Genomic DNA, 20051 nt, shown 5'->3' with positions numbered 1-20051 from the left:
AAATCAAAATGAAAGGCTTTGTAACAGCTTTCTTAGACAGCCTGCTAGCCAGTAATGGCAAACTATCAATTTTAGCTTTCCACTGATAAATCAGCTTGAAAATTGGATGTCAAATTTTTTTTTTTTTTACTGAAGTAGTGAATTTTTTCTTCCCTCTAACCTTTCTTGATGGGTTAGATTGGTTTATAAGACTAAGCTCTGCCTTTTGAAGGCAGTTGTCAAAACTGACGTTTAGATATATTTTGAAACAAAATCTAAACTCTTAAAGCCAAATTTTGTGTACTAGCTGGCTTGATGGTAATGTTAGGTGTGCATCTCTGTGTAAACAAATATGAATATGTGTTTGTGTGTGTAATACTGAAAATGACATTGATTTAATACTTCAGGTATATACATTTCTCCCTTTTCTGATCTCTTGAGTTCACAAAGGTCAGGTTTTCAACTGCAGCTTTTAGAAACCAATGTCTCAGAAACTATTTCAGCTTTCAATGGTTAGGAAGATTGATTTTTGTTTAATTGACTGATTTTCTTTTTTATTTTGTGTTAAGTGAGACTTTATCAAATGACAACATGAACATCAGTTTCAGCTGCAGGTCCTTAAAGCCTGAATGGATGTTCTTTTTTTTTAATGGCAGAGAAAACAGGATACAGATTTTCTCAGAAGATAGCAAAATCCTTTGTGATGGCAGGGGAAACCCTTTAATTTGGGTCACATGCAGTTGTTTTCAGTGGAAGCTAACAGTGCCATACCTTCATGTCTGTACAGCAGAATATAAGTTAGCTCGAGTGGGTATTGATTGTGAAGTTTGCTGTTGTATAATTACTTTTGGCTGTAGAAAAATGTGGCGTGTATTGATCTAGATGGAAGCATTTGACTAGCAGTTTCCCTTGGCTAACAGTGAGTGTCATCTTTCAGCCATGATAAATGGTAACACTCTGGGTCAGCATAATTACTTGGTGGTGAAATGAACCTCCTGTACCCTTCTCCTCTCACACCAAGGAACCGCCGTAATCATCTTTATATTAAAGCCATGATTTACTGAACTAACCAGCCCCTTAATACAGTCCTCTCCTTCCCTTCCAATTGTATGCACCCACATTAAATGTGGCTCTTATTATGGGTACTATTATTTTAAAAACTAAGCTGTTCTGTTCTGAATCCATAAGTAAGATTAATTTTTAATTTTTTTTTTACCTAACCCCTGTCAGTTGACCTGAACCTGCAGGTGGCCAACTCCTGTAACAATCTTTTAATCTTAATTCTTAGTATTCACGTAAAAAAAAGACAAGTATTAAGGTGTTCATCGTTTTGACACAGTGCTTTTTAAGTCTTGGAACCAAATGTTATTAATGCACTGTTAAATTATTAGTGCACTGCAATGAAAACTGCCATATGAATTTATTGTCAGTAGCCCTTTAATTTTGTAGAGTAATGCACACTCTGGATGTGCTGTCTTTGAAGAACAGATGATGATATTTTTTCACTATATGCTGCTAGAACAGTTTCATTTAAAAATAATTTTGATACCTCATTTAATATTAGTTTTAAATGTAAGATTTTTTTAAAGCAGTAGCCATATTTCTCTTTATGTGTATCTCTAATAGGTGATAAATATGCTGTCAGAAATAGGGAAATAGTATTTATTGCTAGAACAGAAAACTAAGATGATTTGTATTGTTTGGCACCTTTTTAATGGGGAGTTTTCAATTTGTTATCAATATTTCATTAAAACTTCGTACCGTGTTGTTTAAAATGGATTTGTGTTTAGTTGCCAGTAGTGTAATATGGCCCTGGGGTAATGACTTTTTGTTAAGTAATGTTAGTTAAAGAAAATCTGGCAATAGTTTTAGATCATTTAAAGACAGCTGTGAAGGGTTTGGATAAAGGTCATTTTCAATGATTGTGCTTAGCTAAATAAATGTGAAGGGTTTCACAATGGGAATCTTGCTTTTCAGTATGCTGTCATAAATTTCCCCTTAACACATCTGGGAATAGGAAGTAAAATGTAGTTGTTTCTGCCTTGAAGGCAGCGTATTTTATATTTTCCTTGCTTTGTTTGTTTTCCCCTTATAATGCTGTTTATTCACATAACTAGAGTTCAAAGGTTTTACTTTGTCATAAATTAAATCTTCTATTCTCTGACAGTTTGTGGGACCCGCTGGATATAATTTTCAAGTGGTTGTAACTTGAAGATTTTTTTGCTAAGATTTAGTCATTAAAAGTGTTAAATTTTCTGACAACTCAGCTTCTACTGTGACCCTGGTTCATTCATTGCTTGCTCTCTCCCTTGGCCACAGCTGGCCTCTTGCTGTTCACAGCTGAAAAGTGAAATCAATGCTGGGTCTAACAAAATGCAGATGAAAGCCATTCTGATCATATATAGTCATTTCCCGTAATTTTATCAGCCTTCAGTTTCTTAAATGATGTCTGGAAAACATTGTTTGTTCATGTGAATACAATATCAAGTTTTGTGATAAAATGTCCTTTCTTTCTGAAAAATAATACTTTCTAAAGCATTAGTAGTGATATACAGCTCACATTGCCATAGCATGATCTTTTAAAATACCGGTCTGGTCCTTCCCCTTTTCCCTCCTGAAGGGAAGCCCGTGAAAGAGCTGCTGTCTGAATCCTGCCAGCTTTGAGCCTTTGGAATCTTGCGAATTGAGGTTTTTATGTTCTACAAGGCTCAGAGCTGGAAAGTAAGAACTCTTACCATGTGTCAATGCACATTTCCATTGATCTTGCGTCCTCCTTATTTTTATTTGAGCAAGATTGGTAGGAAAGCTGTGTTGCAGTTAGAGGTGGCAGCGTATGATGTAGCTTAATGCTCCAAAGGTCACAGAACTACAATGAGTTTGATGGAAAACAGCCTTTCTCCTTATTTTAAGTGGTTCCTGCTTTGATTACAGGCATTTATTATAATTATCAAGAGATTAGTCTGTTGTTATAGAATCCTTGTAATGGAACCATTTAAAAGGAATATAATGGCAGTTTATTGGATTTTGCAAAGGAAAAGAGAACAGATAAAGTGGTGGTTTTTAAATGGATCAACTGCTGCCTTAAGCATACTAATTTTTTCCTTTTGTTTAACTTCACATTTCTTTTTGTTTCACAATTTTCAGTTACATACTAAAGTCACTTTTCAAATTCTGAAGGTATTTTACATGTAATATTTTCATTGCAGTCTAGTCCCATGGAGTTTCATTGTTAAAGACAGTCCTTCCAAAATTTTCTTACATTATATGTATCATAGAAAGTGTACTGTCTGACACGGCTGCTTTGTAATTTTTTTCCTATCTTCATTTAAAGAATGGCAACAAAAAAGGAGTATTTTTTAATCAAAAAAAATGTAAAAGAAATTTTGTATTCCATATTATATCATTTAAAGTGGAGGTAGGTTGATTTCTCTTTTGTACTAGCAAAATACCATAATATTGATGAAACCTGGTGAATTTCTTTCATGTGTATATCAATTTCCCCTACTTAATAGCATACAGTTGTATTCACTGCACTTAGTCAAAAGGAATAAATGTGAAGATTATAAAATAGTCAACTTATTCAAATGTTACAGAATAATGCTTGTATTATTAATACTTCGCTGTGAATGTAAGGACTAGATAACATTGGAAAAAAATTAAAAGCTCATAAGCTTAGAGAGTTTTATATTAGAAACTAGTTTCTATTTCAAGACCTATGAATTTTGTAGTATATGTAAGAATGTCTTATCCTTTGTTGAAACCTTCTACTAAAGAATAATTACAGAGCCTAAATCCTTGCTGAAAATGTCCTGTCCTGTGCTTGTTAGCTGAGCAATGGCACAAGTTACTTGGTACTTGCTGCTAACCTGGGCTTGAGTCAATGGACTCAAACCTAGTTGACATGGGGCTATTTAATGGCAGCGGGCAATCAGCCCCAAAATAACAGTGAAAAACCTTATAAAAGCAAACTCCAAGAATAGGATTACAAGTCTGCTACTCTCATATTTGTCAGCTGCCCCCAGTGGAGACCTGGGGAGGAGTTTAGTATTTCCCCAGGTGACTTTACCATGATACTCCCCTGGCATATCCTGACAGCTTTCAGCAAATTGTAACTCAGGGACTTCCTGAGCCAGAGGTGATATCCTTGAGTTTAATAACTTCTGGTGGTTTTTTTCCCATCTGTGAAAGGAAATGTCTTATCCTTTGAAGAACTCATTTAAACTTCAGCTGACCACAGTATCATGTTTTCTCACAATATCATACCCTCGGATATGTCGTGTGAGAAATTCACACAAAGTGCACCACCATTTGTTTTGAACTTGCTGCTTGATAACTCTATGTTCTCTCTAGGTGTCTTCTTATGAGAAATAGTGAGTCCTTGTTGTCAACTCACCATTTTGGTGCCATTTATAATATTAAATATCACTATCATAATCCTTCTCAGTTAGGTCTCTGTTTTTTAGCTGTGAGGCTCCAAAATGGCCTTTTTCTCCTTCCTGGAGGCTTCCCTCACAGGCTGCCAGGCTGTAGCTTATTCTGGAGCAGGTCTCTGTTAATCCTTCCAGCTGGAGCTATTTTACCTTGTGTAATAGTCAGAGAGAGGAGAATGATACACATATGAACTTGTTTTTGTCTTATTCCCACCCACCCTCCTTCCTGCAACTGTAATGTGCCAGCCAGGTTGTGGCTTTATTGCCAAAAGGAAGCCAACCAGGAATGACTAAACCTTCCTCACTGATTCAATATTTTCAAAAAGGGAAAAACATAAAGAATTGGAACAGTGTTGTAAGAGATGAGCCTGTGTCTGAGCCAGATTGCAATTCTATGGTCATAGCCCTTTCATTCCCCATTCCAATTAATGTTTTACTAGATTAAAATGAGCTAGCATTGTCATAAAAGGCTGACAGTGTTCCATTCCCCAAAACTTTGGTGATTCATGGGGAAGCATGCTCTATCCACCATAGCTTTTCTTGTATGATTGTGTTTCCTTTCAAATAGAATCAGCTGTAACGTTCTAGGCACAAATATTATTTGTGTGTATGTTTTAGAGAGAGACACTTTGTTGGCAAAGCCTGTAAAAAGTCATTTTGATTTGTTGTCACAGTCTTTGAGAGTATTGCCTGACCATTGCAGGCATAATATTATGTAGTGAATGGCATTCTCATGCCTTAGGATGTTAGGATTTAGGTTGTACATGTAATTAACAGTGATAAATGAAGTTTCCTTTATTTTTTGATACACCATGTGCAAATTAAAAAGTACTTCGCTTGCAAATGTTACTTGAAAATAAGGGATAGTGGACATGATTCTCCCCTCATGCGTACACCTTGAGCACTCTTGGGCAAAAAATTAATCCAGCAAGTAACACTTCTCAAAGCAAGGAGAGATTCCTCTTTGTATTTCTGCAAATTTCCTTATAGTCCTAAGACCTGCTGATGCTCTCGAAGTATTAAGATTGTATTACACTATGTTTTTTTGTATGCTGTCAGTAGTCTCATGTGGAGCAAAGGTAGAACACAGATTTTTTTTTTTTTTAATTTTTGATCTCACATCAGGAAAGTTTTTGATATCAGAAAGACCAATGATCTGACCTAATTGCTTTCTTTCTGCTTAATTTCGAAGGCCTGTTGCAGGCAGGAGATGTTCACTAGACAGTTTTTATAAACATTTCTAAAGTTTTGTAGTGAAAACACTAAGGATTTACACTAAGTAAAAGAGCTTTCAAAAGGGTGTATTACTGCGAGTCAGTACTGGACTTCATGTTTCCTTGAATGTGAGATTTTTAATGTGCTTCTTTTCTACCATGCTGAGGCCTATGCAGATATTTATGTTATCAGCAAAAAGGGTTTTGTGGTGCAAGGACCAGTGCTCATGCTGCTGGTTAAAGGCTAGTCAGAAAGCACCAACACTCAATGAATTTTGACAAGTGATACGATTGCTGATAGGGTATAAATTCCCAATCATACTGCCTTCTTGCTGCTTGCTAAATCCCTACAGTCAGAGACACACTAGAGTTGTTGTGTTAATGGTGTTTTTTTCATTATGAATCTGTTGAGCTATACAGCTTGTTTGGGTTCCTCTCAGGAATTCATTCATAACACAGTTAGTTGTAAGTGTGGTGGAGGGTAAAGCTGGAGTATTTTCATAGCATTTTACATAGATGTCATGGTAGAGTGTCATTTTCCAAAGGTCTCCCTGAAGCTAAATAAAGGAAGTATTATGTATATTTTTCTTGGGATAAGATACATTGAAGCACAATCCTTACTTGCTGTGAACAGGAGCACATTTTTGTGTGTGCCTTCCCCCCCCACCACAACCACACAAGAAACTTTAGGTAGATTAAATGTTAAACTAGAAAGAGGTGTTGGTTCATAATTCAGCTTTATTGCTCCATGGAAGGATATTGCTGTTAGAAAAATAGTAGATCTGATATATTTTATACCTTAGCTTGTGTGTGCAATTTGGACCCACATCACTAACTGCAGAAAATCTACAGAAAGACAAGGATGCTCTTCAAGTCAATGATGATATGAGTATGATTAAAGCAACTTAATTTAGATAGTTTGCAAAAAGAAAGACTCATGGAAGGTCATGTCCTGTAAGTATCCATCAACAGAACAGTATAAAAGAAAGAACTGAACTATTTTGTCTTCTATTGGTAGGACAAAGAGCCTTTGGCTGGCTCACTTACACATTAGAAAAGAAATAGCATAGCTATTGAGCAAAAAACCAAAAAACAAAAAAAAAACAAATTTCCTTAAATCAAAGCCATTAAAGGCAGGCCATATGCCATCAAGTGCAGGGACATGCACCAAAGCTTGCCCAAATTGATCCCCGCTGAAGGCCCAAACTGAAAACAAGGACTTACTCTGGAATGGAGATAGGATCAAATGAAATGCAATTGAAGGAGAGTCATGTCATGTCATGTGTATTAACCAACCTGGTCATAGATTGCTTTGGTTTCTTAAATAAAGTCTGATATACTAGGCAAAAGCTATTCTCAAACTGTACAAGACTTATGAATTTAATTAAAAGTCCTTTAAAGCAGGACATGAGAATAAACTCTACATTTATTTCCTGTAAAAAAAGATTAATAATCTTTCAGAGTGATTTAGCAGCTCTTCACGCTAGTGTCAATTCAATCAATTTCTTACTAGGAATCTTGGAAGCTTTTCTGTTTGTCTTTTGTGTTTGGTAGTTTGCTTCTTAAAAAAGAGAAGAAAAAATGTTAATAAAATAACCTCAACTAAACACCCATTTTAATGTAATAAACAACAATTTCTATATATCTTTGCCAATCACATTTCAGTCTGTGGTAAAGTACATTGATATTCTACTATCAACATAAAACATTTTTTCAGATTTTGGTGTAATTAAGCCCCTAGAATAGGTCCTGAAACATATCTAATTTTACATATGTTGTTGGCTTTAATGGGATTTCATATGAACATCTACTTAACAGATTCATACTTCTTTTTATAATTGGGTCTAAAAAATTATATTTCTTCCATAAAAATATTTATTTACTACTCCAGAGATTCAGTCCCTCCAAAATAATAGTCTTGATATTTTATTTTGAATTATACATAATAAAGAGTACTCTGGTTTTTAACTGTTAGATTTTCTCAATTGCTTTAATAATATAATCTAATTTTTTAGAGTGTCATCCTTTTTTTTATTGCTTGAATTTATATAAATTTTGTTTCCTGAATTTCTATTATTTATGTTCATTATTTGGTATCATTCAAATAAGGCATTTGCAATCTGAATCTGGGGGTTTTGAATGCTGACCCTCTGATTTTCCATTTCCATTTTAAAGCATTAAAATGATTAGCCCATTCTTCAAAAGTGAGTTTTGAATATTTTTTAATTAATTTATGCAGGTAAGAAGATTTTTGTAGCTTTTGCCTATTTTTTCTTTCACAATTTCTGATTAGCAGGTTAATCAGATGATAAAAAGATACCTCCATGTTACTTTAACTTGAATTAATATAAGACTGAGACAAGTCAGTCATCCACATTCTCCATTTCTCTCATTTAACAGGACCCATATAGTTCTACATTTTCTGAATCCTGGTTCATGGATTTCACAGTCATGTGAGTTCTCTGACATGATCTTTCCCTCGACAATTCACACAAGTTTTAGATGTCAGATTTGTTCTTCAGAAACCAAGATTTTGACTTTCTGTAGTGTTGAGACCTTGGTTAATTGGTACAAGAACACTAGGATCCTCATCCTATCACCCAACTTTTCCCAAGGTGAAGCTAGTTCCCTCCATTGCCTGAGGAATGGGCCTGGGTTGATTAGTTGGATGTCAATAACGTTGACAACTTTAGTTAGATAAAAGAAACTCAACTCAGCTATCATTTGGCATAATTTGACAACCTTAATCTTCCAGTAAATTACAACTGTTAATTGCTAGTATTAACTTCCCAGTAATTGAACTATGTCTCCCAGACTGCAAGAAAGGAAAACAAATACTATGAGGTCACAGGCAATTTGGTCCCTGTAGAACAAGCAGTTTTCAAAGATAAGGTGATCGTCAGCTTCTCAGCATCTTCAGACAAAATGTCTATTGAGCTACACAGGGGAGATCCGGAGCAGTTAAATGAATCAAGAGGTTAAAAAAGAATGAAAGTGTTGAAGAACAAAGAGAGTTAGCTGTATTTTTGCCCAAGATGGTCATTAGAATTTGGAGACTCTCTGAGGGTGAAATGACTTGTGCTGTGGTTCTTAAGCCATATGTGACTTTTCAGCTCTTCAAAATCCACTCTTTCCAAGGACATGTGTCACCGAAGCTTTGGCACAAAATATTCGTGATTATCCAGATTTACAGCTCAGAGAAAGTAAACTAAAAAATCCATCACTAAATTACATTCAAACCCAGGTACAGACTGCATCCAGCTCCATTTTGTCCCCCTTTGTCCCACTTTTGAACTAATCTTAGAATTTTGCTGTTTCTCAACTTATAGTTTGCATTTCACAATTCTGTGAAGTTTTCAGTTTTTGCTTTCTTGGATTAGGAAATTTGGTTACCCATGCTCTGAAGGGAGAGAAGAATATCCTTCTGTTCCCAGGCATATGATTCGTTCCCCCAGCGGTTGTCTAATTCAGAACTGAATCTTTCCTTTCTACTGTAATAATAGATGGGATTGAACTCCTTTCTCATTCTCCATCTTCTATACAAACTGTGCTAATGAAGTCTCAAAAAAAAAAAAAAACCTCCAAACCAACAACCTGCAATGAACATGTAAAGTATAAAATCTACTTAATTTGCAAGGTCAAGGATTGTAATTCCTCATGGTCATTCTACACAGAAAAGTGGAGGAGGATTGTATAAATTTATTGAACTACCGCTGATGATTTTTCTTTAACTGTAGTATTCATTTAAAAGCACACACCCAAATACAGCCAAATACACATTCTGTAATATATTTGTAAAGCATATCCCTATAGGGAGTCATACTTACTATACAACAACAACTGAACTGTAAATATGCATGAAAAATGCAAAAGAGATACATAGTCATGTCACAGATTTGTGCTACAGACAAGGGAAAAAGCATCTGTAGCTCATGATTGTCACCCCGAATCGTGTGATTAAATAGACAAAAGGAAGGAAAACATTAAAAAGTATATCCAGAGTAATAGATTGCTAAGTACTCTATATGCAAAAATTCTTTAGAGTATATCCTACTTGTTTTTCAGAACCCTCAAAAGTAGCAATTTATTTCAAGACTAAAACCACAGAAGTTATAACTTGGTGTAATCTTTTTTTCTTTTCCCAATGTCACGTCTGCTTCTTCTCATATTATATTTTCAAAGCCCAAAATACATCATTAGGTCATGCTGATGTATTTTGGGATGTTTTATAGAAGACCGTTTCCATACTTCTGAAGAGAACCTCTTGACAGTCAAAAATAAAGTATAAATAGTATAAATAAAGTATAAATAGAAAAGTTTTGATTTACTTGCCAATCTGGCTTTTTAGCTCTCGCAAAAATTCCCAGGAACAAAAAAGATCAAAGTTAAGATTACTTCAGTATTTATTTGATAGCATTATAAACATGGTCTCTATTAAAATTCTATAGCATTCATAGCCAGGCCCCTTGGCAAATTTTTTTTCATCAATACAAGCTATATTTGGGGATAGTCATAATTGTTTATACAACAGACAAGGCATATCCACTGATTGGGCTGTTGTGTTTTTGTTTCAGTTCTTAAGAACAACATAAAGATAGGTATGTGCTTTTTCTTAACTTATGCTGTACTTCTGGATGATAGGGGAAAAATAAATCTATACCAAAAAATTTGCAGGGGATGTAAAACTTCAGGCTTCTATAAGTTTTGAATTCAAGTACTTCCAATTACCAAGCTTGAATTGGCATTTTGCAAAAAATAATTACTCTTTTAAAATAGTGTATTTTTAGACTTGCATTTTAATAAACAGGCCTGCATGATGGAAATTAAAACAATTACCTAGGTAAAACTTTATTATTTATTTATTAGATTTTGATTACTGTTGCTGTTTGTTGTTAGGCCTCAAAGAAGCTAATTATTTCATCTCAATGCCAGTTTAATAAGTCAGCTGTCTTTAAACAGTGGCAGATTGAATAATTTAAAAAGGTCTGAAACAGTAATTCATTATGGGTTTTTAAGAAATAGTGTGTATATATATATATATAAAGCTGTGTCTCCTAGTTTTAGAATAATGCTTTAAAAACATTTAGAGAAAGCATTTTCTCTTTTTTTCTGATTAAAGACTTTGAGAGACAAAATTTCTATTCCTGGATTCCCTATTCCATGTCGTGACTTACAAACAGGAGTAACTAATGAGATAATAAATCCTAGCTGTCTATCTCAACCACGTTTTTTCTGTTAAAAGTGCAGCTCTAGATTTTTTGACAAGTCATTGCTGATTTGTCCAGAAACTTGGCTGTAATTTGTGTGCTCAGTAGGTTCTTCAGTAGTTCCTTCACAAGAGATTCAGACACCTTAATCTGTGCATCTGGAATGGAGCAGACAGCTGGGACAGCATCCTCATCAGCAGTCACATATGTTATCCCTACTTACAAGTCTGAGCCTTTAGTGTTTGACCTTTAAGTAAGGCAATGAGGCACCCAAGTTTTCCAGAGCTTCAGCAAGCTCTTTTACTTGGGATGCCAAATGGGAAATCTGGGGACTGTTTTTCATTTGTCCAAGCATGCTAATCATAACTGTACAAAATTTTAGGTACTATTTAACTCTTCTAGAATTGTAGACAAGTCATAAAGACTCTGAATTTTTTTGATAAGCTACTGTCCTTAGAGATGTGTTAAATATGATACATAAAATCTTGAAACACAGAGTAACCTATTTTTCATGTAAAAAGTCATTGCTTCATTAGAACATTTGCAAAATCTCAGGACTTCTGCATTGTACTGATGTAGGCTGTATGTGAGTGACATTAAAAACAACCTCCAGCTTTGTTTATTGGAGTTTCTTAGTGAAGTGGTGTTACTGTCATTCAGAATTCAATGGGAAAAGAGAACATTGTGTTTAAGGATTTTTCTCAATTTCTCTCCAGGAAAGGTAGAAAAAACAACCAAAAGAACCTAGCTGTATTCATTACACCAAGAACAAAATATCCTATCATCTACATAAGTAGCATAGTTAATGCTCATGCAGAAGGCAAAGGAGGAGGGTGTCTGTGTGAAATTTGAATAAATTGTTCTCTCAGTCTTCCCTTTTCAGTGCTACAGCTGGACCAAGCAAATAATACTGAAAGACCCCAGACAGGGAAGGGTTGTTTTGGGAGGGAGTTGAGATTTGGGGGTTTTTTTAATTAATTTCTGTGCAAAAAAGGAGTCAGACAGTAAGAGGCAAAACATAACTACAAGAAAGAGTTCTCTTACTTTCCAATGGTCACAACACCAGTTTATCTGGTTTTTCTGCAACCACTGTTCACCTTGCATAGGAAGAATTGAGTCACCATGCTTCCTACTTAAATGCACTTTGATGATCTTTGCTGAAAAGCTGAACAGAAATAGGTAAGAGCATTATCAGATTAATCCATTCTACAGAATCCCTACTGGAAGAATATTTAATGTTTGAAGCTCAGAGGATAAACTACAATTGAAAAAAATCCCAAACTTAATTCTGTAAATATCTTAGATATCATAAGAAATATCTTAAATATCCTAAGAACTGTATCTATTAAAGTTAACATTGTTTGAAAAACAGCATCTCTATGGCAAAATAATAATTGTCCTAAAACTTCTTCTTTTTATTTAATTTATTAAAGCAGCATTTTACTTTGTTAAATTAAGAAAAAGAAGTTATTTTCTGATATGTTTATCTGATTTCTTATGGATTATAGCTGTAAAATCACACAAATCGCACACTTTCCAGACAATTTTGACAAAAAATTGTATTATTTCATAAGGTGTCCTGTTTTTGTAGACAGAGGGTACCCACTTTTATTTTTCTTATATTTTTACAGATGATGTGTTTAACAAGAAAATTAATTTTCTTTACAGTAGATAATATGCTTGTAAAAAATGTATACGAATTAAATGAAAATTTCATTCTTAAACCCATTTAAATTAGGAAACATTATTTTGATCAAATCTTCTGGGAAAAAGTTATGATGGCATAAATTCCTATGAAAATACATTATTTTTTTCTTTTTAAAAAAGCTTTCAAATGTTTTTATTTTCATACTGTATTTCCTAAAAGCAAGAGTGTATGTTAATGTCATGGTGGCTGTTTCAGATGTGATGTTATAGCATACTAGTCAAAACATAAAACAATTTTTTTTCTTGAAATTCCATTATCATTTTCTAGACCAAGTTTTGTGTCAATTAAATTTTGAGATATTTCTACATTTTGAATAAGAAAATTAGCATGCACGCTTATCATGGAATGCATTTTACTTAATTTTAGCCCCTTATAGTAATGCTTCTAGTCTAAACCATTCTGTCTGTCTCTTTTTTGAAGCCAGTTAAGAAATACAGAGATGACTCCCAATTCATTCCATCTTGGAGTTTGTTGTACTGTGGCATCATGGCAGTACTTGTGAAATCTTACTAAGTGCTCATTGTACTGAGATAGCATGACATAACAAAATATACAGTAAAAAGAAAAGTGTCCTAAACCATTCTTTCAAGGTATTTTCCAAAAGGGAATTCTACCCAAATTTTCCTTTATCTAAAACTATAAAATGGCTTTTTGGGCTTTAGATGTTTTGTTTCCTCTTTGTTGGAGTGGCAGCAAACCACATTCTGAAACAGAATTAAGGCTCCAAACCAGAAATCTGAGTTAAACCAGAAATCTGAGTTAAACCAGAGTATTGTTTCAACCACTTTCTTTTCCTTTTTTTTTTAATATGATCTTTTATGTCCTAATTCTAACCCTAAATTTTATTTCATTTTAGTATTTCTAAGTTTATAATTTATTATCTCTAGAATCTGGTGCAATTGCATTGTTGTTACTCATATTTTGTTGCTAAAAAGCCCTTTGTGATTCTGGTGAGTCAAACACTGACAATTTATGTATCTGCTTTGTAAGTTCCTTCAGTTCTTCATTCAGTGCCATTGGAGTCACTAAAAGGAACCAAGTATATAACTTTAGCAAACTGTGTTGTTTCATTTAGCTGTCCTACATGTAGTGTCCTACTATTGCCCATTAGTACTTGGATAGATTTGTCAAATTTCTCTCTCATTATTTTAAATTTATGTTTTATGTTAATTCAATAATTTTAAAAAATTTACTTATCATTAGTTCTACTTTGTAAAGATTTGAGTTATTGCTACTTCCATTGTTATTTTTAAGAATATGTGGCTTTTTTCTCTCTATTTTTTTACCCGTTTATAACTTTATGTATGGTTAGTCTTATTTCCCTACAACTGCTTCTTCTTGGTAGAAGTTTACTACTATTTAATAATATTGCAGCCATTCCAAAGTGAGCAACTCATTCTGAAGAACTAAGCTTTATAAAAAATCTAGACAATCAGTAAACTGTTAATCCTCATTTGTTTGTGTATTCGTTATGAGATTTTTCCTTCAGACTCTATGCAATAGACTAAAATCCATTATCCTGGGATTTTACTGACTTAGAAGTTTGTGGTTTAAGTAGTACAATAGCTAAAATTAACATCTCTATTGTCACAGCCTCCCTTTCACATCTACTGACATTACTCTCCTTCCTAACATCTCATCTATCTGAAGAATAATTCAAATTGAGAAATTTTTGTTTTCAGCTTTGGATGTATCCTCAGTTTTCTCACTGAAATTAAGACACAGAAGTTTCAGGAGTTGGAAATCTTCATTAAGAATGTGTATTAAATACTCCTTTTTGCAGTGCCTTAAGAAGAAAATAAAAGCCCCATAAATCACTTCCTCCTTTCTGAAAAGGGTGCTACCCTTTGAAACAGTGCTTAGAAATTCTTCTCCATAAATTTGGTGGATCTTTAATCATTAGTCATCTTCTGATAGTTTTTTCTCTCTTTCATTTCATTCTCTGTTGTCTCAGCTTTGTCCTTCATTATTAATGCAAGACCATTAGTAACATGATCAGAGGAGAGAAACTGTTAGCAGTTCTCTTTTTGCTTTTCAGAGGTGACTCCTCTGCTCCTATTCCAATGATCAGTAGTAGTGTTTGCTGTTAGTTTGAGTTCTCTCTGCTCTATTTCATCCTTATTTCAAAGTCCAAGTGGAAACTTTTTTTTACCATCTTTCCCAATTTTCAAGTCATTAAGTGTTTCTCAGATTCATTACACCTTTATTCTCTGTGTTAATATTTCCAGGATTTAATATTATTTACAGTTACTTTACTGTATCTATTGCAACACCACTTCTGAACCTTATTTGCTCCTTTGTTGTTATAGAAGACATCCGCTCTTGGATCTTCTGGCAAATAGGTTTATATATTGGCTTTAGGCTTTAACCATTAAAAATATTTCATAAGTGTTTTTGTATTTTTTGTATTTCAAGTTTTCTTTTACTTTCCTTTTTTTTTTTTAATGTCATTCACTTTCTATTCTTCATATTACATTATGGGAATTCTTTATGCTTTCAAAATATATTTTTTTCCTTATTTCTCAAAACGCAGTTGTAATTCCACACTATGAAAAGAATAATTTTTCTTTTCAAAATATGTCCCGTAAAAGCAACCAGGACTAATTGTTGAAATTATAGATCATCAATTCTTTGCCTTTTCTCATATTTTCCCAGTATTACAAAGACTAAGGATTCTCTGAGATGCTTCCAATTCTGTGACCCACCTCTCTTTCAAAACAACTTTTCCCCCTTCCCCCATGTCTGCAGGCTTGTTCCTCTTCATTAATATATTCAAACTTAATCTCTTCCATCTGGCAGCCCATCCTTGGGGCTGCAGTCTGAGGATCTTTTATGTGTACTGCTTCTTTCCAGAATTAATTTTTGTCACTAGTTGCTGTAGCTGTAGGTGACATGTAGCAAACTGCACCTTTTTCCCAAACAGGGACTGGGTTTCACAGCCATGCAGCTGTTGACACAGATGCTGAATGCACACAGGATGGACAAACACTTACAGTTTAGGACAGCTAGTATTCATAAATCCAAGGAAAAACCTTTCCCATGCTCTTCATGGCAGCTATGGCCATAGGAGTTAACAAAAAATCTTTTCAAGAGTTGTCTTTTAAATATTCAAGCTATGGAGATGTGAAAAGGCAGGGAGGACTTTGCTGTGCAGGCTGACTTGACATTCCTCTTAATTGTTTTTCTGGCAAAGCACACCACAGTTTTTCCTCTGAGAGGATAATTGAGCTATCTGAAACACTTTAGTCTGTCTCAATAATCTTTGTTCTCACATGGAAGATGTGAGTGGTGCAGCAGTAAAGAATATCATGAAGAATTCTGGGCAGATCTGAGTTTTAGAGCAACCTGCTTTTGAGAGACTTCAAAGCTGTTTGCTCCAACTTATCAAAGCCCATCACGGCTACCCAGAGCAGCATAACACCAGTTTGCCTTTCCATCCTATGCTGGCCAAGAAAAGTGTATTTGAAGTAGGAGAGCATGCACATCAAGCTGTCAAATGGCTACCAGTGATGACAGTGCCAGTGAAACAAAATTTGTAATCCTTCAGTATCTAGTACAATAGGGCTTGTTCCATTAAAACATGTATTTTCTTTGCCTGTATTAACTATATGAAGTACTGCACATCAGAAATTTGGGACTAAGTTACAACACTATACCATTCAAAATAAATTTTTTCACTGTTAGTAGCCTTGTAGTATTACTAGATTCATGCCGGTTCTCATCATGATGAGAAAGGTTTATATTGGATTATACTGTAGTTTGTAAGGAAATTATCTCTGACAGTTAAACTCATCATGTGGAGTTCTTTGGGTCCTGTGTTTTAGGATACATTTAAAATAGCTGTTCAGTTGGAAGGATATAGATATATATTTCTCTTTTCTTAAAATTCTTTAGAAATACCTCATATATGATGCTATAAACTTATAGTTCTTAAAAATATTCACTACATTGTGCTTAATATGCACTTTTTCATTCAAACAAGCCTGAATCAAAATGTCACTTTACTGGTGTAAGATATGGAGAAATGAGAAATTACATGTAATCTAGTTGGCTGTGGAAATAAGGATTATTAATAATATGCATTATAAGGAAAAGTAAAGCCTACTGAAATATTGTCCTTGTCACAAAAAATAAATTACTAAAATTACTCGATTTAGTCAAGTCACTTTAAAAAATGCATTGTGGCAGAAAGAGTTATGGGCAATTTGCAGACATGCTGTCTTCTAGGACTAACTTGTGCCTGTTACATCATTACAAAATATAGTTCTACTTCATTTACAGCCGTCATTTAGAACTACCTAACAGCAACCTAAATTCCTCAAAAATCTTAAAACCTGAGTAACATCCACAGGATTAGAATACAAGTATGTCTAAACTACTGTAATCTGTGGGCTGGGTGATTTAACACAGATTTAGTCCATAATGCTTGACTTAAAGCAGGTTAAATTCTAAATTTTAGGCTGAAACTGGTGCCACAGTATTCTACTTACTAGTTTTTTTAATCTAACCTAGAGATGTAATAATACAACATTTCAGGAAAATCACACAATTTTTTCTGCCTGTTATTCAAGTGATGAAGCTCAATCATTCAAAACTTTCTGTAAGTATAGATCCATCATCTTTTGAAGTGTGCTTTCTTTCTAACAAGAGCATAGGAAAAGTATCTTGTCTTTTTGTTGATGATGTTGCTCTGAGTCAAAAATCAATCTTCAATCAACTAAGATACAGAAACCTTCTCTTTAGGGTTGAGATGCCAACTTCCAGGACCTGGAAGCATGTAGTAACATTGTATGATAGACATCTGTAGAAAACTGTAATAAGAAACTCCAGTTCTGTTTTTTAAAGTCATATAGTTTGTGAATAGAAATGATGCTTCTGGTCTTTTTTCTCAAAAATTTTAATTTTGCACGATTATTATGTATTTCAAGCTTCAATCCCTGGTGAACTTGTAATGGTTTTTTAGATCTACAAAATAGACTTAATCTTCTGAAAATTTCATTACTTTCTTACTTAACACTTCATTAAAATAGTGGCTTTAATATCTGGCTTATGTTAAATTGAGAATGTACAGTAATCTTCAGACTAATTAATCAAAGTAATGAATTACCAGATTAAACACAGAACAAATTAAAAACATAGTTTTTTAGGCTGAATATGAGTATTTCTTAATTTCATTAAGTATTTTATTATTATGTAGATCATTCTTATCAACATTAGTGGTTTTCTTATTGCTGCCGATACAAATTTCAGGGATCTTTTTTAAAAGGTTTTCATTAATATTTTTACTTCTGTCCTGTCATTACCTACTCTGAAATGGAATTATAAAGGTAAGGTTTCTTGCCTTTTAAAAAACCACTGAAGCTGCCTCCTCGCTGCTTGTAAATTAGTAAAACGCCTGTTCTGCAAGGCAGACATAAAAGTAGGACCTTCACACAGACTTAAGAATGCATTCAGAATGCAAAAAACAGCAGCATTGACTAAAAATTACGATGTACTGCTTCTGAAAATGTGTTAGTGGCTAGAAGGTAGAATGCTAGATCCACTCCCCATGCTGCCCTGCCCTCCAGAACTGATCCCAGTCTCATGACAGCAGTTATTAAAGTTGGACAATAACTAATGAAAGCATTTTTAAAAAGTGCTTAAGTGGACTGTAAAGAATGAAAATGTCTGTCCTACATTAGCATATTTCTACTTTTCCTGTGGAAATGGCTACCAGCACATAGCTGGTCAAAATGAAGGCAATATAGAAAACAGTGGCTGAGGAAATAGCTAGAAAAATCCAGCAAAGAAATATACCATACTTATGAGTTGTAAACTTTTTTCCCTCTTTTTTTTTTTTACTTTTTCTCTTTGTCTTTTGATCACACATGTCCAGGGCGCTACAGATGGATTGAAAATAACTGGTTTAGAGCAGTGGTTCCCTAGTTAGGGTCCACAAGGTCATGGCTTGCAGAATAATTTTAAATGTATAGTGTGTTCAATTGCGAGTTTGATAATAAAGATGCAACCACAAACATTTTGCATCCTTCCTAGTGATCCAAAAAGCTTTTAAAATGTTGACCTCGAATGCAGCTTTGCCCAAATAGCTTATAAAAGAGATGTGGGAGATTTGTGTTGATAAGGTCAAGTTGTCTGAAAGTGGAGCTGGTCAGCTCTTTAGAACCAAAGCTGTATAGCAGATGATTGTATATGTGTACTTTTTGGCTTTAATATAGATTAACAATGGCTTGTATAATTCTACAGGAGTTTAATATTCTTTTGAATGTAAAAAGGCAATGTTACACTAAGATGGCCATGGTTGTTAATGGCTTGTATTAGCTGGGAGCTATAAAATCATCCTAGTACTCTGTTAGTGCTGGAATAATAATTTACCAAGACAATTACCACATGGTGGAACTTTTTTGCTGCTCTAATTCAGTGTTATTAATAATGAATAAAATTGCAATTTTCTCAGGTTGCTAGGGGCAGTGGGGAATTATTTCAATGAATATTTCAGCACATTAGTTTAATCATAGTTCCACAAAATTCAAGTGGGCAATATTTTATACTTTTAAGTTCAGTCTGCTAAGGGACCATAGTCATTAAATTGCAAACTGTTTGCACTGAGGTCCATTCTATGATTTACAAGCCTTGTTAAAAACACTGTAAAAGAAAGCAAGCTGTGCCATTAATACTTGTAATTTGATGCTGCATTTGTTAATGGGTTCAGTGTGATTAATGTTTTTAGCAGCAGGCAGAACACTTTGAGACAGGCGGCGCTGGGGTTTATAATACATAAATGCATGTAAAGAAACGCTAGAATATTGTAAGTTTTAGTAATACATGTTTTTAAAGATTGTATTCCAGAAATGGGAAAGCAGCAGTGAAATTATACTATAATGTATGTAAATACAGTTCAAGCTGTGGTAGGTGCTGATGTGTGTGTTCTTTATTTTCCAGCCAACTGCATGACTTCTGGCGCTTGGATTACTGGGAAGATGATTTGCGCCGACGGAGGAGATTTGTTCGCAATGCTTTTGGGTCTACCCATGCTGATGCTCTCCTAAAAGCTGCTGTGGAATATGGTCAGTATTACCTCAGCTTACAAATATAGCTCATGATGCTTTCTTGATGTCCATGGATTCCTCAGGATCATGTCCCTTTTTTCTCAAGGACAGTGCTGAGAATTCCTAGGACAACATATTCTTAGAAAAGGAATTCTTTCAATTCTTACACTTTAATGAACCAGAAGACTTGAGTTTGTGAGCTGTTAAATTCCCTGATCCCCAAGGGATTCACATTATACTTCTCTAGCATTCCCAGACACTAATTTTGAGAGGCTGGTAAAAGCAACTGAAGGTCTCTCTTTGGAGAGACTGAATGAAATAAGTCATCAAACTAATGCATCATAATAGTTCTGTTGGAGACATTTTCTGGATGAGGAATTAAAAAGTATCAGAAATTTTATTCTGGCATGCAAATTTCAGCCAGAAGTATTTTTTTCTGCAAATCGTGAAATGCATTAGAACTTGTT

The 20051-nt window shown here is 34.3% G+C and overlaps 1 protein-coding gene across 13 annotated transcripts in view; it reads left to right on the top strand.

Moving 5' to 3' along the window:
* NBEA (neurobeachin) overlaps positions 1 to 20051 on the top strand; it is a 453637-nt gene that overhangs the window by 253268 nt on the left and 180318 nt on the right. For all 13 annotated transcript variants that reach the window (XM_030944908.1, XM_030944837.1, XM_030944889.1 and 10 more), the window contains one exon: positions 19478 to 19602. In XM_030944908.1, coding sequence (XP_030800768.1) covers positions 19478 to 19602 — 125 coding nt within the window. The remainder of the gene's footprint in view (positions 1 to 19477; positions 19603 to 20051) is intronic.

The sequence above is a fragment of the Camarhynchus parvulus genome, chromosome 1, assembly GCF_901933205.1.
Source record: "Camarhynchus parvulus chromosome 1, STF_HiC, whole genome shotgun sequence".
In the NCBI taxonomy this organism is placed as follows: domain Eukaryota; kingdom Metazoa; phylum Chordata; class Aves; order Passeriformes; family Thraupidae; genus Camarhynchus; species Camarhynchus parvulus.
Note: the sequence above shows the minus strand (reverse complement) of the source record. Positions and strands in the feature narration are given on the sequence as shown.